The sequence below is a fragment of the Orbicella franksi genome, chromosome 5 (genome assembly GCF_964199315.1).
Source record: "Orbicella franksi chromosome 5, jaOrbFran1.1, whole genome shotgun sequence".
NCBI lineage: Eukaryota > Metazoa > Cnidaria > Anthozoa > Scleractinia > Merulinidae > Orbicella > Orbicella franksi.
Window position 1 is genome coordinate 30,913,848 of NC_138149.1, and position 23,397 is coordinate 30,937,244.

At 39.7% G+C, this 23,397-nt stretch overlaps 2 protein-coding genes across 2 annotated transcripts in view; one reads left to right on the plus strand and one right to left on the minus strand.

Moving 5' to 3' along the window:
• The window catches only part of LOC145488155 (uncharacterized), a 50,011-nt gene that overhangs the window by 2,727 nt on the left and 23,887 nt on the right, over positions 1-23,397 (minus strand). Inside the window, exon 8 of the mRNA XM_081466956.1 lies at positions 173-250. Within this exon, the coding sequence (XP_081323082.1) occupies positions 173-250 (78 nt within the window). The remainder of the gene's footprint in view (positions 1-172; positions 251-23,397) is intronic.
• On the plus strand, positions 10,449-22,305 carry LOC145488160 (uncharacterized). Its single transcript, XM_081466962.1, has 2 exons — positions 10,449-10,581; positions 12,923-22,305. Exons 1-2 carry the CDS (start codon positions 10,530-10,532, stop codon positions 13,249-13,251), a joined length of 381 nt encoding a protein of 126 aa, XP_081323088.1. The 5' UTR covers positions 10,449-10,529; the 3' UTR covers positions 13,252-22,305.

Here is a 23,397-nt window from a genome sequence, read left to right on the forward strand (position 1 = left end):
CTGTTAGTTCAGGGTTGTGATTTTCTGAAGTATTAATGAGTTTAAGGAGGTACGTTCGCATTCGTTCAGTCTCACGCGGTATCTATTCTGCTCGCGCCCTCAACAATCTTAGGTTCAGCCAAGAAACTGACTTAAAAGTTAGTTTATCAGTATGTAATGACACCGTCCTTACCTTAAGCCTCCAGTAGTTCACAGCAAGAGTAGGTGCAGGCCTTGTGTTCCACACAGCCAGAGTTCCGTCGTCAATGCACTACCAAGAAAATCGCTGTTAGTACACCTTTCCAAACAGTAGAGTGCATCCAAACCCATACCGGCTTCCGAGTTCTTCGGAAGCCGGTTAACGCTAAGATTAAAAGTCAACCGAAGTATAAATTTTTCCTTTATAATAATGTTTTTCACTTTTTTTGTTTTGTGTAGTTTGAGATCAAAACAAAAACATCTAATGGGCTGTTCACAAACGCAAAGATTGTTAGAGATGTTTACAACAAAAACTCGCGAAAACCGAAAAGAACCGCGACCTAAATTTATGATTTCCTGTAACCACGAGATAATTTCTTCACCGTAAATCGCCAGATAAACGCCAAACCGCCAGAGTACAATAGACCCTCAATAAACATAAACAAAAAGCAGTTGTGTTGAAAGTCGAGAAACCTTACGCTCGTTCAAACAGTCAGATATCTTCCACTCAAAGTTACTCGCACGCGACAACGAGATCAGAGAAATAGCCTGTGAGTTTAATAATCAGAACCTTCTTCTTCTTCTTTTTTTTTTTTTTTTTTGACAGGATACAACTGAGACATAATCGTAACAACTGAAAATACACAGTGCAGAGAGCCAGTGTCGTCTTGCATTGTCGTTTTGTAGGTGCTGGTTTGCACAAGTCTGAGATTTAGCGCGAGTTTGAGAAGCAGGAAGAATGAAGGGTTTTCTACCGAGCATTTTCGCTTTGTTGGCCAGATTGTACAATATCGAGCCACTCATTTACATCTCATTGAATTTGAATGGTTTCTTTTGTTTCTATATGCTTCGTTCTTTATAGAAGCGTTGACCGGATATTGTAAAATCGCTCCGTTGCATACTCATTTGGCAAAAGGACTAATTCTCAAATTCGCCACGAACTGAGTTCGATGCGCTAATTACAATCGTAGCTCAACACTGGTTTTTGCGGGAATAAACGAATTGTAATTAGTGTGCGCTGGCACGATCTTATTTTTGCGTCTCGTGGAGACCTTTTGTTCTTTATAAAGGGAATTATTTCTTAGGTCTGCTGTACTCACACGTTGCAGCCACACAATAGGGTTGTAAGAAGCTAAACCGTGAACAAACTGAACAACGCAATTAAGTGACTTCAACACAAGGCCATGATTGTGTTGTACACACGAGTATTTCAGCAAGTCAAATCAGCCTTCCTGGAATATGTTAAACTGAAAGCACTCCGTCAGTAGATGTCACAAGGAGCAGGCCAAATAAGAAAGATTTTCCAGTCATGAATTATAAATTACTTGTTAGATTAAGAAACTTGCATTTTAATTTTCGCGAGATGAAAAGTGGATGAATTCGCACCTCCTTTGTTACACTATCTCTCACAAGCTGCCGCATTATTTTTTTCCCGAAAACAATGCATAGGACATTGCAAGGACTGTAACCAAACGCAACCCAGATAATTTAGGCCTATTTCTGACGTAGACGTGTCATGATTGGTTATCTCCGTTATAACTTCAATCTAATTGGTTGGTATCCGGGATATAACCACCCATTGTCGAGGCGCGTTTCTGTGCAGGGCGCTGTTTTGCTGAAGTACGTAGGTGAACGAATACAGCGAAGTTTGAAAAGGACACAGAATGAAGGGGATCCTGTTGAACATCTTTGTTTCTTTTGCAGTTCTTGAGACTGGTAAGCCATGTTTTTGTCTTAGTACAACTCTGAACGTCAGTGGAATAAGCTCAGTGTTGATCAGTGGTCCAACGGTGGGATCGAGTCGGAGATCCATCAAAACAATTCATTGTAATATACTCCTTCCGCTTCTAAATTGCATAAAAAAGGATCTCGGATTCATTTAGCTCTTACTTCGACCTGCTTAGATTAATTGCAAGCAGGTTTAATAGTTGTTATTATAACGGACTTTCCTGTCTCCTGTCCGTTAATCGTAATTATTACACGCCGCTTTCGATTGCGTGTCTTGGCGTCATCGGATTGGAATGGATCATTTTTGTGGTTAAACACCAGTTGTGCACCAACTTGAGGTCGATTACCAGTTGCTGGACTCGAGATAACGGCGGAAATATCACTTGACGCCCTGTTCGTTTTCGTTTTAGTCGGTGTGATTAGAGCCGTTATTGTATAGCTTTCTTTGGTCAAGTGAATATCATTACAGATAGACATTTTATAATCATTCGAAATACAACGAATTCTAGTAACTTCTTTTCACTTTATCTGGTCAACTGAATTTCATTGCAGGTAGCGATTTTCAAGTACGAACTAAAAGCGAGAAGGGCGTATGTCTAAACGATAGAACATCTAAGAACCGAGGGTGTCCAGTCAATGGACGTTTGATGTTGCACAGTATTATCTAGCAGTTACCGTTTAAGTTTCCGTACATTTAACGTCCAGATTTTTAACCAATGTTGGTTCTAATCTGTGCATTCAACTGCATGGACTTAACACAATTCAGTTCTTTCAAGGACGTAATCCAGTACTGCATTGTAAATTCAGTTCCGCCTAAAAGGTTTTTTTAAACAATAGAAATTATCAATTTCGGGAAGGACTCAATAACCCCTCTCTTTCAAGGTTTCACTGCAATTCTTTTTGCTTAAAATGATATTCCCCTACTGGTCCTTGACGCATGTCTTTCGAAATGTTACAGAACAGTAATTCGAAGATCGATAAATAATAGCAAAGAAGAAACGTTTACACATTTGATGGCTGATTGATTCACTGGAAAGACACTTGGTCATTTTGACGTCACGTATGAAATACTCTAACCTTGCTACTTATTTCTAATTTGCGGCGGTTTCGCAACTAAAAAGACCGAGCGAGGACAAATTCAATTTTTTTTTTGAACAGCACCTTTATGGATCAACCTTAATTTGTTTTGAGTCCAAATTCCATACCAACTTCAAGGTGAATGGTTGTTGAACCAGACAGAGGTCTTTGTTTTAATATTTCGTTCGTTTTTTTGGCCTTAGAAACACAAAAGTTGTTCGGTAACCAAAAGAAACGTTACGGTTACGTAATTCATGTATAGTATAAGAGTGCAAAACAAAACATTGCGCATAGTGGAGCTTCCAACACAGATCTTAGCACCTTTGTTCTCTCTTTTGCTGTTTGCCAGGCTTCATTGTATTAACCTCTGTTATAGCTATGTTCAGGGTGGTAATGGGTTCACTTAGTGATCAGGCCTGCTTAGCGATTGTCCGCCGAAACAACACAACTGGTTCCCATTCGAGTAATTAAATTATGAATTCTTCTTTCTTGGTCATATTTGTATTAGAACAGTTTCCAATTGAGAGTCGTCAAGCCAAAACCAAAGCAATTACTTACCAATTAGACTACTCAGCCTGTATTGTACTCAAACTGTAGTAAAACCAAAACCAAAACCAGAGTAATTGCCTAATTACTTTCGACACTCAATTGAAAACCGCTCTATGCACGAGATAGGTGCCTTATAAAACCAATATCAAGGGATTAAATCTGTGCGTCGATATTGCTTCTCTAGGGAACAATAGGCAAGGTCAAACATTCCGTACATGAAGACGTAGTGTTCAGAAGCCCCCGGGAACTTCCATTTTACTCATTTTTATCTTTTTCCTTGCTTTTGTTACTTGAATATTTAAACTGCAAGTAGGCGTAAAAAAAATTGTAAAAGATGATCGCGATTATTTGGGTTTCTACTCTAATAGAAAATAGCAAATGAAGATTTAACTCCTCCCTAGCAGAAATCATTGGAAATTTAAGTTTTCTTGCAAGTGTGTCATTCTCTCTCAAATTTCATTTCAGTTTCTGGCCTCAAGTGCTACTCTTGCACTGGCACGGATGAAAGTTGTTCAAAGGATAAACTGGAAAAAGACAGCAGCAAAGCAATGACCTGTCCATCCAGAATGGATAAGTGCATGAGGACCTGGACCAAAGTTAACGATGTCAAGGAAGTTATCAACTCCTGCAGCAATGAGGATATTTGTAAAACTTACGAGGACGCCAAATGCGATGGGAACTGTGCTGTGGGCTGCTGTGACACTGACCTGTGCAACACGGGCTCGCCCGTTTCCTTCAGCGTTTTCCTGATGACCGTTTGCTCTACCCTAGGCCTGGTACTACTGAAGTAAAACGGTGTGAGAGGAGCCTGAGCCGAGTTTGATGTCCATGTTATTTGTTTCTTAGATGAACTGTTTAGCTTGTAACCACTGATTTAACAGGGGCCCGTTCATGTTACATTTTGTTTCAGCTTTCAATTTTTCATCCATTATGGCTTTTGTATCCTTTTTTTGTAACCCAAAGAATGTTGGTAAGTTAGCACCTGTGATACTCCTGTTACTGTAGCAGGTTGTTTTGATATTACAATAAAGTGTCTAAAACCGACCTCTTTGAAGGTAGAAATCATGGAGTAAAGAACCCGCATCAGATTGAACTCCTTGTTCAACACGGTTTTCCTGTTTTGGCTTAATTTTTTAGCGATGTACAAATATCAATCAATCAATCAATCAATCAACTCTTAAGAGCTAAGTAAGCTCGATCACAATACCGACGAATTCGCTGAGAAAAAACAAGAATGGCGTTGTAACTCGGCAAACAGCAAATGTCTATTCGTAAAATATGCCGCAACCAGGTTGCTTTGCCCAGTCTCTTGCGACCGGCGCGATCTTTTCTGCCGCTATCAGAAATCTTTGCGCGCATGACTTCAAATGAAAACCATCTTTAGTCAGACTACTTTACGAATACATAAGTTGAAATATTCCGAAAAAATTTTCCAAGATCGCATTGATATTCCTACTCAGACAACAGCAAAAGATTTGCATCATTTGGAAGTCCTGTCTTTTGTAAGGGTTCAGGAAGTTACTCTCTACAATGAAGTAAGGAGAAGCTCCGCCAAAATGAAGTCCTTTTTTCAGGCCAGAGATATATAAAAGAGAAATAATTTTCGAAAAGATGCTCTTAACGGTAAATCCCTCCAAGTATTTAAAGGGGTACTAAGTTCCCCTGGGGTCCTGAGAAACCCGCCAGTCGTGTCCTCATGACACGAAATCCAAAAACATGTCAGGTGGACCATTAGGAATTTGACTGGTAAAACCTAGAATTCTGATGGAAAGACTTTCCCATCAGAAATTATACTTCACCATTAAATTTTCTCCAATTCTTATTGTTTAAATTGATCACGTGGTGCGGATAGTGTTCGTCCGCAGAGAGACACTATAAGACCATAGAACGCAAATACGTGATGTGACACATATATTTAACGAACATTTTTCTGGCTTAGCAAAGAGAATAGCCGACCATGATCAAGATGCCTGTAATGCTACTACAGTAACCGAATTTTTTAGAAAGCAAAAGTGTTCTGAAAACAAATTGACCTTCCCGTTAATATATGTTGACAAACACAGCCGTTGAGAGAAGATACAATTCCACTGAATGACGTCCGGCTCACCAACCAGGTTTTAGAGAACAAAAGCCTCTCCATCTTTAAAGACAGGAATCATTCTAAGCGAGTCCCTGATATATTGCGCGCGTAATTTCTACAATCTTGGGTACACTCATACGGTATGGTTTGTTAAAATGTAACTAGAAAAAATAGTGAAACCACACACAGAACAATCATATGCTCGCAGCTGACCATTTTTTGACTTTCTGATCCAGGGGAAAATATCCTCTTTTCATTTATGGTTAATTATTTAATCAGGAGCTCCGCTTTTAGGCTTGGCTAAATCTACATATTATATGTTGTCAGACACAGCGGTTGAGAGAAGATACAATTCCATCAAGTAAAGAGACTGGTACAGATGCTGTGAGCGTTCGTTTACTCAAGACTGCTTCCCCGGCAATCGCTTCCTCCCTAAGTGAAATCTCTTCTGCATTGCTGATGACGAGAAATCCAAACCGTTGCGTTTCCATACAAACCTTTATATTAAAGGAGCTCAGTCACGGTTTGCGCACATTGAAAAGTTCAGCCTCAATTCTTTCAAATTCGTCGTTTGTAATCCGTGTTAACCTTCTCCATCCTTAGCCATCCTTGTTTCTTTATGGTTTATTATTGTCTTTAGTGTTTTTCTATCTTATTAAACTGTTATTTTCAGGTTTCCTACCATTTAAAGGTAATTTTGCATGTGGCCAAAATAACTCAAAATACCGTGACTGATCTCCTTTAAATTCAAATCGTTAGAGTCGCGTTTGTAGCTCTCATAAATTGAGCTTGAGCGACCCGTGAGGAGAGGGGTTCTGGCATCAAGAATAATGATCAGCATGGTGTGGTTACCTGGCATTACCACTCAGTACTGGCTTTAAGGGGAAATGGAGAAGAGTTAATTTGTGCACAACAGAGAAAACGAACGTATCAAGACTTAACTGATCATCGCAGTTATATACACAACTTAAGCAGTTGCGAAATTAAAGCCTGAAAAAATAAAGGCTTGAACGGGATTCAAACCCATGACCTGTCCGATACCGCTGCAGTGCTGTACCGATTGAGCTACCAAGCCAACTGCGAGCTGGTCACTTTGTGAGTTCGTAATATACCCGTAGATGGTGAAGAATTCAAGTGAAAATATGAACGTTTCACACTGACCACAAGAGAGCGATTGAACCAATGCCCAGGGGTGGAAAATCCAGCAGACCTCGGATCACGGTGTGAAGAAGAGAACTAGAAATTCGCTCTTTGTTAACTATGAGACAAGAACGAATTACTTATACAGGACGGTTGGTTTTAGCCGCGGATTTAAAAAAAAGTGATCACGTGATGACAAAGACCTCCTGCCTAGAGTCCGTAGCACAGCTGTCGCAAATTCCTCGAAAGTAGTAAGTTTAAAGGGGCTCAGTCACGGTTTGCGCATATTGAAAAGTTTAGCCTTAATTTTTCAAATTCGTCGTTTGTAATCCGTGTTAATCTTCTCCATCCTTAGCCACTCTTGTTCCTTTATGGTATATCGTTATCTCTTTGGTGTTTATCTATCTTATCAAAATGATATTCCCAGGTTTCCTACCATTTAAAGGTAATTATGTATGTGGCCAAATGACTCAAAATACCGTGACTGACCTCCTTTAAGGTAAGTCTTGTCCATGCGATGGATTTTGCATCGTTCGAACTCTTCTCTGTCTAACCTCTCTGTAGCATTGTATCTTGCTAGAAAGTTTGAAACTCAATAAACTTGCAGACAAACTTCCCTGACGGCTGGAGAATCACTCATCACACGATCATGCAATTCGTCACCACGTGATCACTTTTTTGAGTCCGTGAATGAAACGGTGCGTGCAACGGCCTAAAACTATTTGAATCATGCTTTTAAGAGGGAAATGGTTATGAAGCCCGGCAAACATCAAAGGAGCAAACAAAGATGCCAAGATTTATGTCGGAAGGCCCACGACCGTGCACAATCTTTTGTTTTGCGCTCATACACTATACATGAATTACGTAACCAGAACGTTTCTATTAGTTAGTTCCTCAGTACGGAGTAAACAACCATTGTGTTTTGTGCACGATCAAGGCCAAAAAAAACAAAAACATACAACAAAGAACTTTGGCAGGTTTCATAACCATTCCCCGCTATTAACTATGTTTTAACAGACATCTGGGATCAATAGTAGTACGTGAAAACAGATGGCGCGAATGTAGAACGTGTACATAGCACTTTGTTGATTTGCAATGACGTCTGCAATGAGTAGATGTGGACATTTGAATCTCATGGAAGATCTGGAGACGGGAAGCTACCTCAGATATAAAGGTTCATGGCAAGAGAAGGTTTCGCAAAGTCGGCTAACCCTCATTTCCAAGTCTGCCCCGGTCTCTCAGGCATACGTCCTCAACAAGATCTTGAAGTCTTTGTGAGGAGAAAGACGATTATTGAGCTAATATATCGTAAAGAATTGGTTACGTACTGTTTAAAGATCGGTTTCGATGATTATCGTCCTACTAGTAGGGCGGTTTGACCGTTTCGGTTTTTAGGAAAAAAACGAAAGCGGTCTGCGGTTTTGAAGGAACAAAACATGGCGGTTTCCGAAATATGCAACCCCCTCAAGAGAGGGTTTCCCACAGCTGATGACATCAGATGCTTTTTTTAACATTCCTCAAACATCCAAACGCTCAAGTCTTTCTAGCCTAACAGAGAAAAGAATCTCCTGGAGATTTAATTGAGAGCAGTTCTGCAGTAGGCAGAGCGCCACGAAAGAATAGTGAAGGGAGAACAAAGATATCTGCAAAAGACCATAAGAAAATAGAAATGCAATGCTGACGCATGATAAGCTTGTCACTCTGGTGTTTGAAGTGACAATCTATTTCCAAACATTACTCGACCTCTACGTCCCTCAAGGCCCCGATCAAGGTTTGTAGCCTATCTATGGCACTAACAAACATCAGTGAAATGATACACAGTTGTATCGTCAGTAGAACGGTCCAGAAGTACCCCGGATGACTGCACATGAAACAATACGCAGTCGAGAAAAATACTGCCCTGAAGCACACATGGATACCGAGAACCCTCTGAGTGTGGCACGTTTGAATGTGAAAACGCTGTACGGGGGAATGTTAGAATTTGATCGAACTTGTCTCATGGGGTACTGTTTGATAGAAACGGCGAGAAGAAATTAAACTATTAAACTATTTAGACGTAAAGGTTGGTTCCCTCCTCGGGCCGTTGTTGTTTAACATCTTCATTAATAGAGAGGTTAAGCATGACGTTAACGGCAAACGGCAAAAGGTAAGAATGAAACTTTTGCCGTCTCTCTTCAGTTGTGTGTACAGTAGAGTGCAATTATTTGTATTTGCAATGAATAGTAGGCGACGTTATTCCATTTTTGTGTGCTTTATTTACGGTTAGAAGAAAAGAACTCAAAATCAGAAGTTGTCTTTGCCGTTTGCCGCCTGCCGTTAACATCATGCTTAACCTCTCCAATGACTTAAATTACACGGTACCGGATTTATCCTTGAGGTTACACGCTGACGATACAACTGTGTATGTCTCTGATGTCTCGCCCACGATTCTTGAATTTGTGGTGAGCGATGTTCTTGGGCGATTCATTGTCGTCGTGGTTACAAGTGAATCAGTTGCTGATTAACAACACAAAGACGCAAGCATTGCTAACTGGACCCTGCAAGTACAACTATGACCTAGCCATAAAAAGTTCTGTCATTGAGACACTGCCAACTATTAAAGTTCTTGGAGTTGAACTCGATAGCATGCTGTCCTTTAAAGAACACATTTCTAAACAGCTTCACAAAGTACACGCCGAAAGTGGCGCTCTCAGACGAATTAGGCGTTTTGTGCCTAGCAATGTAATGTTAAGGCTTTATAAATCTTTTATCTTGCCACATTTAAAATACTGTAGTCCCCGGGGGAGAGTATAAGTGAATGGAAGATGCCAATTATTACATTCTTAGGTCCCTGCTGGTTTACTGGTCGTTACTGCAAATCTATTTTATACGAGGATCTGTTCCGTATTATTAACAAGGAAACGCTAGAACACAGAAGAAAACAGCAATCTCTTATCCTGTTCAAGAAATGTCTTAATGACAACGGTCCTAAGTACATCGAGGACTTTTTAGCGTCAGAGAAACGCGATATAATCTCAGAGGTAATGGCGTTAATTTATGTGCGCCTAAATTTAACCTCAACTTTATCAAGAACTCATTTACTTACATCAGTACGAAGCTCTGGAACAGTCTGCCTTCAAATGTGAAACAGGCCATCAATGTTGCCCATTTTTAGGGTAAACTGAGAACATTAGACTTTAAATTTTTTGCTCATTTTATTCCACCGTTAATTTGTTAGGATTTCAAATTTCACTGTATATATTTAATTTTTAGTGCTGACGTTTAGTTAATAGTTTTAACTATAAAATTGGCGTGAATCAGATGATAGTAAATTTTTAGTGTTTTAGATTTTATAACTTGTAAATTACGTAAATCTTTGTATTTTAGGAAAACACGTACGTATTTTGAACGAGCTTGTACAGCTCTTAGACGTGACGTGTCGTGTCTAAATAAAAAAATAGTAAAAAAATATAATAATAAATGGCGGGGAGACGACGCCATACAATAGAACAGAGCAGAATTTCGTGATCTATTGAAACCGGTTAAGCTAACTTCCTTTGTTTAGGTAACGGTTCAGTTATGCTTCGGCGATTGATTGGTTAACGCCTGATTCCTTTTAAGATATAAATTTCCTGTTTGTGACGATGGAGTCTCCTGTTGGTTATCTATAATTACATCTGGACTCTTATTGGTTAAAGCTCATGATATATACGCCCGTTTTAAGATCGTGTTCCTCTGGGCGCTGGTTTCCTGAAGTTTGGACGTACAAAGTAGAACAAGAGATTGAGAAGCAAGCAAAATGAAGGGATTTTTGCAGACCATTTTCATTTTCTCGGCAGTTCTTGCGACTGGTAAGTTCAAGTTGTTGCTTTATTATAGTCCCAACCTCAAAGTAGGAGTACAGCAACAGTTCGTAGGATGAGAGAGTTTCGTCGGTGATTTAGATCACACGGTTGTTAAGGAAAGCTACGGCCTGATCACTTTCAGGCAAATATTTCACACGGCTCTTCCAGTAACAAAGTTTTATAGGATTTATTACAAGAACAAACGTAGGTTCGATTACCAGGCGCTAGATTCAATTGACAGAGCGTCGGTTTTGAATCGAGCTGTCGCCAAGGATGGAGCGAACTGCTTCAAGCCCTGGATTTGATCCACGTTGTCTGCTTTCGTTTTAGGCGGTTTGTTTAAAAAAAAGCGTTGTTGAAAAGAAATGTCAGGTTGTATTTTATGCAACTGCATAACTTACTGTAATGACACTGCCATTTGGGCGTTTTTCTGAGGACACTCGCGGGCGAATTTTGAAGTTAATATACCTTTTAGCAGGTATTAGCATGAAACACTGATGTAGCAAAACAATTTTTTGAGTAACAAATTATTGCACTGGTCTTTAGACTAATTGCCCTTCAAGATTCATTAGCGCCACTTCTACAGTTCTTATGTTAGTTACTAGGAGTATGGAATCGTAGGTTAGGGAGTGCGTTTGATATGTTGTGTGGCTGCAGCGCTTTGCGCTTCGATGTGCATCTGGTAAATTATTAGTAAAAGTCTTTGGAATGACTTGTAAAATCGGTAGATTTGTGTCGACCTTAGATCTTGCCATTTGCCAATGGATACAAGACTTACTGTTATCTTGTCCGACTGAACAAGCAATGATCGTTTTCTGTAAACTCGGAGGTTGCATCAACAACGGTCGAAAGCTTGTGAGTAAACATATGAACCAATATGCGTTCACTATAATCACAATCACATCGTTAGTGCCCCGACAAAATGCTAGCAGAAATCACTTCTCGATTTAACCAACGGATGTACGCCAGTTTTAAAATGAAACAGCTGTGAACGTTTTCTTTTTTCATTTTTTCCGTAAGTTAACCTTGAAATCTTTCTTCTAGAACATTCTTTTCCGCATTGCTCTTAATACAGAACGCCCAATAATTCCGATTACTCATCAACTGTGACGTCGGCTCATGGTCTGTACACGAGTAGAACGAGACATCTCCGCACCGCCCAATTTTACCGTGAGTGAAAATCAGGTCTTTGCAAAAAGGATTTTAAGAGGCTGGCAACTTCCATTCCGACCAAAGCAACATGCATGAAAACGGAAAAAAAGAAAACTTGTATTTGATTATTTTCCTTCGTTTTCAACAGCTCTTCTGAACAATCTAAATATATTACGCATGTTTGCACTCTACCTTATGTAACCTCAATACATTTGAATAATTGACGAAAATCGCATTATAAGGGGAGGAATGTCATTAAAAAAACTTTGACATCTAGATAAAATGACACCAAAAGTGTTGGACTTTGGACGAGAAAGTCCGTGTTGCGGTCTGGCAAACGTCACATGACGAAATCATACGATATTTGATACCCAATAGGGTGCCGTGTTCACGCTTAGATGCAGCTAACAGCAATCACATGGTAACAGTGCAATCAAGAATAAACAAAACTTATTGGAGCTTCGTCACGGTTTGCACATCTTGAAAAGTTTAGCTTAAATATTTCAAGTTCGTCGTTTGTAATCCGTGTCAATCTTCTCCATCCTTAGCCATCCTTGTTCCTTTATGGTTTATTGTCTCTTCAGTGTTTTTCTGTCTTAGTAAACTATTATTTTCAGGTTTGCTTCAATTTTAAAGTAATTTTACGAGGCCAAAATAACGCCTTAAGTTATCATCAGGATTATTATGCAAGTATAGCACAGCAGAAGAGATAGTACTGAACAAAAAAGAAGAAAGCAACGAAATTTATCTAAGAGTTCGAATCCTTATGGAATATAGCTCGTGAGAATTTTTCCACCGTACATTTCGTTTCTTCTTTTTCCTTCATTTGTTCGTCTCAAACACACCCGAAGGTGTCAGTTAATCAGCTAAGTATATGTAAAAGCTGGCTGTGTTTGGTGGGGTCAAACTCTTTATTGCGTATCCAGTCGTCTTATATTCGTCGATGATGCATCAAAGAAAGACCATGTCATCCTTTCCCACTGGCAAACCTATTGCTGCGTATTCTTATTAGCATACCTTTAATTACAGCTAGTCATATATAACTGAAGGAGACTTAGTCCTTCAAAAACTTTACTATCTTGGTTTTTTACTCAAAACCACCACAAAGATGACACGTGAAATTTTGCGACCTCATTTATCAAGGGCATGAAGGGTTTCTTGCAAGTGTCTCATTCTCTCTCAAATTTCATTTCAGTTTCTGCCCTCAAGTGCTACACTTGCATTGGCAGCGAGGCCGACTGCTCAAAGGAAGAACTGCAAAAAGACAACAGCAAAGAAACGACCTGTCCATCTGGAATGGATATGTGCATGAGAGTCTGGGCCAAAAGTGGCGATGCTAAAGCAGTGGCCAACTCCTGCAGCAATGGTTCTTTGTGTAAAGAAGCCGAGGATGCCAAATGCGAAGTGGATGACTGTGCTGTGGGCTGCTGTGACACTGACCTGTGCAACGCAGGTTCACCTGTTTCCTTCAGCGTGTTCTTGATGACCGTTTGCACTGCCCTAGGCCTGGCACTACTGAAGTAAAACAGCGGCCCGTACCGTCAGGAGCCCGGAACGAGTTTGATGTCCATGCAACTTGTTCTTACATAAACTGTTTAGTTCGCATAAGCTAGTTTTATAAAGAAAATTTGTATTGCATATTTTTGGTCGTTTTTAGTCACTTAGATAAACATTTCTTATTCCTTTTTAAAACAAAAAAAGAACCGGTGAAGGTTATTAAGTAAACATGTGACACTTGTTATTTCAAGGGGCTTTACGTATTAAAAGTGTTCAAAACCAACCTCGTTTGTTGTAAATCCTCAGATTGCATGGCGTGTGGAAGAAACACAAACTTCACATATACGATAGTACACAGTACAGTGAACCACATTTCCACACATGAAAAACCATTTATGAGACTTGTAACTGTCAGCGTTCACACTGACAAGTCACAAACCACATCAGTCTTTACATCTTCTTCCAAGCAAATGAGTTTTACTCGGACAAGACAAAAGAATGCGTGACAGCTAAAACGGTTATCGAAATTACGTGACACAACAATCGAGAAGAAGATTTTCCATGCTGACCCTTTTGAGTCTCAACTTTGATTGAGGAATAGAAAGAGGAAATTAAGAGAAGATAGTACGATAGCGGATGCAGAAATGAAAGAGAAAACATTTAGTCTCATTCAAAGCACAATTCTCTTTTCAATATTGATAAACAACCGATTTATCTTATTCCCCGGTGATGAGGTCGGCAAATTACGCAGTACCGATTATTATACCTCGAAGGTGGGCTGTGATTGGTGAATTTCGATCCTCCCTTGAGGGGAGAAGTTGTTCCCTCAGCTGAACGTCTGCTGTTGTACCATTCTCCTGTTTGTTGATGAAATCTTGTGTTGATAGCTTCCTTGACCCTACGTACGAGCGATCAATTGCTGGTTTCCAGTGTCACGCAATTCAAACTAGATCAAAATAAAAATCAAAACCGTGCAATAGATATCGTCCAGAATCTGGGAAATGAAAGAAGGTAGATATGCAAAGACTCTCGCCAAGATTCTGGTCACAGCAATTTTTCTTATGCAAGATATGCGGAGAAATTTTTTACCCAAATTTATAGAGATTTGTATGGAGACGCCCATCCGTATGGGCACCAACACGGCGGCCGGAAACCAACAGAAACATCTGTCACTGAGTTTTGCTACAAAAGCGTGAATTTATCCCTCGAGGAACTCTACAAACATTAAAATAATACTTTTTCTAAGACATAAACTGTTCAGATGGCCAAATTCTCCGAAATAAGTCACTTTTTTAACTATCATCATAGTTATGCCATCATGAGAGCTCTCTAGGCCGTTATGCAAATGCCAAGTCACGCAAAGCTTAGAAATTCAAGCGTAGTGAATCACAAAATCAAGAACCCATTCGGAGCGAAAATTTGTATGAATATTAGTTTTCAGCTGCTCTTATACCTCGGTTTCTAGAGATCTCGCCCCGTCACTTTTTTCTTCGTAAAAATTTCGATATGGACTGGATTGGCCCGGTTAACGAGATTTCGGTTTTTGTGACCCACATCTCGGTAACCAGGGCGGAATTTTTTTTATATGCGGCTTCCTTATCATAGACTTTCCAAAACTACTTTAATACATTATTTCTGATCACAAACAGCGATGATTAGAGTCCTTCAGCATAAAGAACCGTACAAATGCAAATATGCATTTCACCAACTTAGCCATGTAAATGAGATGGCTATTGTTTCCCTTTCAAGAAAGATTCAGTATTTTAAACCAGCGGACAAAATGTTCTGACATCTAATGGGCTGTTTACAAACGCAAAGATTGTTAGAGAGGTTTACAAAAAAAACACGCGAAAACCAAAAAGAACCGCGACCTAAATTTATGATTGCCTGTAACCACGAGACAATTTCTTAACCGTAAACCGCCAGAGTACAATAAACCCTCAATAAACATAAACAAAACACATTTGTGTTGAAAGTCAAGAAACCTTACTACGCTCGTTCAAACAGTCAAATGTCTTGCATTCAAAGTTAATCGCACGCGACAACGAGATCAGAGAAATAGCCTGTCAGTTTAATGAATCAGAAGCTTTTTTTTTTTTCTGACAGGGTAAAACTCAGACATAATCGTAACAAAAGAAAATACACAGTGCAGAGAGCCAGTGTCGTCTTGCATTGTCGTTTTGTAGACGCTGGTTTGCACAAGTATGAGATTTAGCGCGAGTTTAAAGAAGCAGGAAGAATGGAGGGTTTTCTGCCGAGCATTTTCGCTTTCTTGGCCAGATTGTACAATACCGAGCCACTCATTTGCATCTCATTGAATTTGAATGGTTTCTTTTGTTTCTATATGCTTCGTTCTTTATAGAAGCGTTGACCCGGTATTGTAAAATCGCTCCGTTGCATACTCATTTGGCAAAAGGACTAATTCTCAAATTCGCCACAAACTGAGTTCGATGCGCTGATTACACGATCGTGGCTAAACACTGGTTTTAGCGGGCATAAACGAATTGTAATTAGCGTGCGCTGGCACGATCTTATTTTTGCGTGTCGTGGAGACCTTTTGTTCGTTATAAAGGAAATTATTTCTTAGGTCTGCTGTACTCACACGTTGCAGCCACACAATAGGGTTGTAAGAAGCTAAACCGTGAACAAACTGAACAACGCAATTAAGTGACTTCAACTCAAGGCCATGATTGTGTTGTACACACGAGTATTTCAGCAAGTCAAATCACCCTTCCTGGAATATGTTAAACTGAAAGCACTCCGTCAGTAAATGTCACAAGGAGCAGACCAAATAAGAAAGGTTTTCCAGTCATGAATTATAAATTACCTGTTAGATTAGGAAACTTGCATTTTAATTTTCGCAAGACGAAAAGTGGATGAATTCGCACCGCCTTTCTTACATCTCTCACAAGGTGCCGCATTATTTTTTTCCCGAAAACAATGCATGTATGTATGTGTGTATGTATGTATGTACATTGCAAGGACTGTAACCAATCGCAACCCAGATAATTTAGCCTATTTCTGACGTCGGCGTGTCATGATTGGTTATCTCCGTTATAACTTCAGTCTAATTGGTTGGAATCCGGGATATAACCACCCATTTTCGAGGCGCGTTTCTGTGCAGGGTGCTGTTTTGCTGAAGTACGTACGTGAACGGATACAGCCAAGTTTGAAAAAGACAGAATGAAGGGGATCCTGTTGAGCATCTTTGTTTCTTTTGCAGTTCTTGCGACTGGTAAGCCATGTTTTTGTCTTAGTGCAACTCTGAACGTCAGTGGAATAAGCTCAGTGTTGATCAGTGGTGCAACGGTAGGATCGAGTCCGTGATCCATCAAAACAACTTGATTCACTGTAATATACTCCTTCCGCTTCTAAATTGCATAAAAAAGGATCTCGGATTCACTTTGCTCTTACTTGGACTGCTTAAGTTAAGTGCAAGCAGGTTTAATAGTTGTTTTTATAACGTACTTTCCTGTCTCCTGTCCGTTCAGTAATCGTAATTACACCTCGCTTTCGATTGCGTGTCTTGGCGTCGTGGGATTGGATCGGATCATTTTTGTCGTTAACTACCAGTTGTGCACCAACTTGAGGTCGATTACCAGTTGCTGGACTCGAGATAACGGGGGAAATATCACTTGAAGCCCTCTTCGTTTTCGTTTTAGCCGATGTGGTTAGAACCGCAACTGTATAGCTTTCTTTGGTCAAGTGAATCCATTACAGGAAGACATTTTATAATAATTCGAAATACATCGAATTCGAGCAACTACTTTTCACTTAAGCTAGTCAACTGAATCTCATTGCAGGTGGCGATTTTCAAGTACGAACTGAAAGCCCAAAGGGCGCAGGGTTAAACACTAAAACATCTAAGAACCGAGGGCGTCCACGTAATGGACGTTTGATATTGCACAGTATTAGTTAGCCAGTTAACGTTTAAGTTTCCCTACAATCAACTTCCAGATTGTCAACCAAGGTGGTTTAATTTTCTAATCTGTCCATTCAACTGCATGGACTTAACACTATTCAGTTCTTTGAAGGACGTAATCCAGCACTGTAATGTTAATTCAGTTCCGCCTAAAATAGTTTTTTTAACAATAGAAATTATCAATTTCGGGAAAGGACTCGATAACCGCTGTTTCAAGGTTCCCCTGCAATTCTTTTTGCTTAAAATATTTTTCCTCTAGTAGTCCTTGACGCATATCTCGCGAAATGTTACAGAACAGTAATTGGAAGATCGATGAATAAAAACAAAGGGGAAAAGTTACACATAGTACATTTGATGGCTGATTTATTCACTGGAAAGACATTCGGTCATTTTGACGTCACCTACGAAATACTGTGACCTTACTACTACTTATTTCTAATTTGCGGCGGTTTCCTAAAAACACTGAGCGGGGACAAATTTAATTTTTTTTTCTTTTCTTTCTTTTTTTTCGTTTTGAGTCCAAATTCTATACCAACTTCAAGGTGAATGGCTGTTGAACTCGACAAAGGTCTTTGTTTTAATACGTGTACTTTGTTCGATTTTTTTTTCTTTGGCTTTAGCCGGGCACAAAACAAAAAAGTTGTTCGCTTACTAACCAATGGAAACGTTTGGATTATGTAATTCATACACAGTAAATGAGTCAAAACAAAACATTGCGCATAGTGAACCTTCAAACATAAATCTTGGCACCATTGTTTTCTCTTTTGTTGTCTGCCAGGCTTCATTGTCATTTACCGCTGTTAGCTATGTTCAAGGTGATAATGAGTTCACTTAGTGATCAGGCTTGCTTAGCGATTGTCCGCCGAAACAACACGTTAATTCCATTTGCGTAATTAAATTATGAATTCTTCTTTCTTGGTCATATTTGTATTAGAGCAGTTTCCAATTGAATGTCGTAAAACCAAAACCAAACCAATGACTTACCAATTAGACTACTCAGCCAATCTCAAACCGTTGTAAAACCAACACCAAAACCAAAGCAATTGCCTAATTACTTTCGACACTCAATTGAAAACCGCTCTATACACGTGCTAGGTGCCTTACAAAACAAAACCAATATCATGGGATTAAATCTGTGCGTCGATATTGCTTCTCTAGGGAACAATAGGTAAGGTCAAACATTCCGTACATGAAGACGTAGTGTTCAGACGCCCCTAGGAACTTCCATTTGACTTATTTTTATCTTTTCTCTTGCTTTTGTTACTTGAATATTTAAACTGCAAGTAGGCATAAAAAAATTGTAAAAGATGATCGCGATTATTTTGGTTTCTACTCTAATAAAAAATAGCAAATGAAGATTTAACTTGCAAGTCCGTCATTCTCTCTCAAATTTCATTTCAGTTTCAGGCCTCAAGTGCTACTCTTGCATTGGCACAGATAAAAGTTGCTCAAAGGAAGAACTGCAAAAAGACAGCAGCAAAGAAATGACCTGTCCATCCGGAATGGATAAATGCATGAGGACCTGGGCCAAAGTTAACGATGTCACGGCAGTCGTCAATTCCTGCAGCAATGAGGCAACTTGTAAAAGTAACGAGGACGCCAAATGCGATGGGAAGTGTGCTGTGGGTTGCTGTGACACTGACCTGTGCAACGTGGGCTCGCCCGTTTCCTTCAGCGTTTTCCTGATGACCGTTTGCTCTGCCCTAGGTCTGGTACTACTGAAGTAAAACGGTGTGCGAGGAGCCTGAGCCGAGTTTGATGTCCATGTTCAGTTATTTGTTTCTTAGATGAACTGTTTAGCTGTAACCACTGATTTAACAGGGGCCTGTTCATTTTACATTTTGTCTTGGCTTTTAAATTTTCATCCATTATAGCTTTTGTAATCCTCTTTTTTAAGCCAATGAATGTTGGTGAGTTAGCACGTGGGATACTGCTGTTATTGTAGCAGGTTTTTTAATATTACAATAAAGTGTCTAAAACCGGCCACTTTGAAGGTACAAATCATTGAGTAAAGAACCCGCATCAGATTGTACTCCTTGTGCAACATGGTTTTACTGTTTTGGCTTAATTTTTTAGCGATGTACAAATATCAATCAATCAATCAACTCTTAAGAGCTAAGTAAGCTCGATCACAATACCAACGAATTGGTTGAGAAAAAGCATGCATGACGTTGTAACTCGGCAAACAGCAAGTGTCTATTCGTAACATATGCCGCAACCAGGTTGCTTTGCCAAGTCTCTTGCGACCGGTGCGATCTTTTCTGCAGCTATCAGAAATCTACGAATACTTTACGAATACATAAGTTCCCAGAAAGCTTTTCCAAGATCGCATGGATGTTCCTGCGCCACTCAGACGACAGCAAAAGATTTGCATCATTTGGAAGTCCTGTCTTTTGTAAGGGTTCAGGAAGTTATTCTCTAAAATGAAGTAAGGAGAAGCTTCGCCAAAATGAAGTACTTTTTTCAGGCCAGAGATATATAAAAGAGAAATAATTTTCGAAAAGATGCTCCTAACGGTAAATCCCTCCAAGTATTTAAAGGGGTACTAAGTTCCCTTTGGTCCTAAGAAACCCGCCGGTCGTGTCCTCATGACACGAAATCCGAAAACATTTCAGGTCGACCATTAGGAATCTGACTGGTAAAACCTAGAATTCTGATGGAAAGACTTTCCTATCAGAAATTATAGTTCACCACTAAATTTTCTCCCATTCCTATTGGTTTAAATTGATCACGTGGTGCGATAGTGTTCGTCCGCAGAGAGACACTATCAGACCATAGAACGCAAATACGTCATGTGACACATGTATTTAACGAACATTTTTCTGGCTTAGCAAAGAGAATAGCCGACCAGGATCAAGATGCGTTTAATGCTACTATAGTAACTGAATTTTTTAGAAAGCACAAGTGCTCTGAAAACAAATGGACCTCCCCGCCGAGAAGGTCAATTTGACAAAAGTCTGTGTGACACAGCGGTTGAGAGAAGATGCAACTCCACTGAATGACGTCCGGCTCACGAACCATGTTTTAGGGAACAAAAGCTTCTCCATCTTTAAAGACAGGAATGGACTCCCTAGGACCGTTGTGTGCAAAAACAGATGGCACGGCCGCGAATGTAAAACGTGTACGTGGCACTTTGTTGGCGTGCAATGAGAAGAGGTAAACATTTGAATCTCACAGAGAATGAGGAGACGGCAAGACTCCTCAGATTTAAAGTAAGGTTCATGGCAAGAGGTTTCCCACAGCTGATGATATCAGATGCTTTTAAGTCAACCGTAACGTAGATTAAAACACTCTTCAAACATCCAAATGCTCAAGTCTTTCTGACAGGGAGAAGAATCACCAGGGCCGGGTTGCTCGAAAGTCGGTTAACGCTAACCCCGGATTAAAAATTAACCAAGGTATCATTTTTTCTGGTACAAAAATGTTTTTCACTTCTTACGTTTTGTGTTGTTTGAAATTACTCAAGCTTTAAACTGAAGGCCAAACAATACAAACAGAAAACCTCACAGAAAAGTTAAAAAGCGAAATCCAAATTCTCGCTAAACTGGGGTCAACTTAATCGGGTTGTCCAAAGCCCGAGACTCGACCAAGAATAGCGGCCGTGGTGGATTGAGCACCACGAAAGAATAGTGAAGGGAGTACAAAGATATCTTCAAAAGTTAAAGACCACAAAAAATGCAATGCTGACGCATGACGCATGATAAACTTGTCACTCTGGTGATGACTGAAGTGCTCACGACATAACAGACAATGTAGTATTTTCCAACAATACTCAGCCTCTAAGTCCCTCAAGGCCCCGATCAAGGTTTGTAGCCTATCTATGGCACTAAAAAAACCTCAGTGAAATGATGTAGAGTTGTATCGTCAGTTGCTGTACCCCGGATGACTGCACACGGAACAAAACGCAGTCGAGAAAAATATTGCCCTGAAGCACTGCATGCATGCCGGGAACCCTCTGAGTGTGAAGCAACGCTGAGTGGGGGAATTTTGGAATTTGATCGAACTTGTTTCATTGAGTACCGTTCGATGGAAAGCGAGAAAAAATGGCGGACAAATGACGCCATACAATAAAACGGAGCAGATTTTCCTGATCAAAATGATTAAACTAGCTTCCTTTGTTTAGGTAACGGTTTATGCTCAGGCGATTGATTGGCGCCTACTTCCTTTTAAACTATAAACTTCCTGTTTGTGACGTTGGAGTTTCCTCATTGTTATCTATATTTACATCTCGAATCTTATTGGTTAAAGTTCATGGTATATTCGCCCATTTTGAGATCGTGTTCCCCTCATGTAGTGGACGCAGGTTTGCTGAAGTTCGCATGTATAAAGTACAGCAAAAGTTTAAGAAGCACACAGAATGAAGAGATTATTGCAGACCATTTTCACTTTCTCGGCAGTTCGTGCGATTGACAAGTTCAAATTGTTGCTTCATTACAGTTCGAACGTCAAAAGTAAGAGTACAGTTACTGTGTGTGGGACGAGTTTAGCGTTTAGACCACATAGTTGGTTACGTAACACAACAATTTCTTGCGCAACAATTAATCGCAGTGGTCTTTACACTATTTGCCCTTAAGAAAGCTTAATAGATTTTCATTTTTAAAATTAGTTAATAAGAACAATCGTAGATTTAGGAGTGCGTTCGATATGTTGTGTGGCTGCAGTCTGATGCCTTGCTTTGTGCTTCGATGTGCCTGAGGTTGCGTCTTGACACCAGTTCTAGCCATTTGCCGTCACCGAGCTACATAACTCAATATTACAAGCCATGAAACTCGGTGGGTGTAAGACTTATTATTATTTTAACAATGAATATATGAAAGAGCATATATTTGAACTGCCGAGAAAGATATGAAGACATGATTGATCATCGCAGTTATGCTCACAACTTAAGCTTTTAAACTTTTGTTCGAACTAGCCATGGTCGTTTTCCGTAGGCTCGGAGGACCTCGATGGATATTTGCATCAACAAAGCTCGAAAGCTTGTGAACAACCATTTAAACCAATACGTTTTCAGTACCACGTCAGTTACATCCCTAAATGATATAGTGCAATCAAACGCTTCGTTCCAGGTCGTGCCCCGACAAAATACTGGCCGATATCACTTCTCGATTTCACCAACGTGGGATGACTGCCTATTTACAGTTGTACACATTTTCGCACCGTTAAGTCTTGAAAAGCTTAGTCTAAATATTTCAAGTTCGTCGTTTGTAATCCATCTGTCCATCCTCAACCATTCTTGTTTCTTTGTGGATTATTATAATCATTCTATTATTGTCATATTATTATGTTTTTCTATATTAGTAAATTACAACCACTTTAATGTAGATTGATACTTTCTATTGCTATTATTATTGTAAATTTTAAAGTTATTGTTCCTGAAAAGCCCCAATGGAGAGGTTCAATAAAGTATTAAAAATTTCTAAAAAGAAACGTTCGCTGGCTATATAAAGTTAAACTTTCGAGCTTTCGGCTGTCAGACTACAGCTTTCGATGGATAAAAATGAAAAAAGTCACAACTTCAAAAATGTTCAAAAAAAGTGGGACTATAAAGAGAAACATTAAAATGGAAAACAATGTGTGTCAATAAACTAATTGTTCTTTTTTAAAAGAATAGAGTACTGATTGGGAGCGGTCTTGAATTGTTATCTGCATGATTTATCGAAGTGGTGTGCCATGATTCTAGCGTCTTGCGAATACGGAAAGAACCCTTGTCAATCACTAAAGTCACCAGAGTGATTTGAAAACCAAGCGTGTTTAGCGATGTTCGAACCTCTTGTGTAAGACTTCACATTCCTCATGTGTTCTTTTTTCTAGTTTCAAAGCATCTGCCAGTCTCGCCTACATAACTCCATGGGCAGTCGGCACAAGATACTTTGTAAAACACATTCGGTTGAAGTTCAATCGGAGGTCGGGATTTAGGAGAGGGAAATGCTTGTTGCAGTGTCTTGACTGGCTTACTGACAACTTGAATATCATGTTTTTGATGAAGTCTAGCTAGAGGATGAGAAATTCCATTGATGTAAGGGAGGACTGCACAACTCGAGAAATCGAAGGGAATGGCCCATTTGAAAAACACAGAAACACGTTCCTCGGGTGCTGAGATGGCGTTTGTGCGCTGGGTATCAGATTTCCTCCTTAGGATGTTAGAGATGACACTTTAGGGGCACTTGTTAAACCGTAGAGCATTGGTGATATGATTGAGTTCAGTCTCTTTCCCTTGTTTCGTGCTCGGCAGTTTAGTTGCACGTTGTAAT

Bases quoted from the DNA above. Each gene is read 5' to 3' on its own strand.
- LOC145488160 (XM_081466962.1), top strand. From the start codon at position 10,530: ATGAAGGGATTTTTGCAGACCATTTTCATTTTCTCGGCAGTTCTTGCG. The intron at 10,582-12,922 runs GTAAGTTCAAGT...ATTTCATTTCAG, and splicing joins CTCGGCAGTTCTTGCGACTG to TTTCTGCCCTCAAGTGCTAC.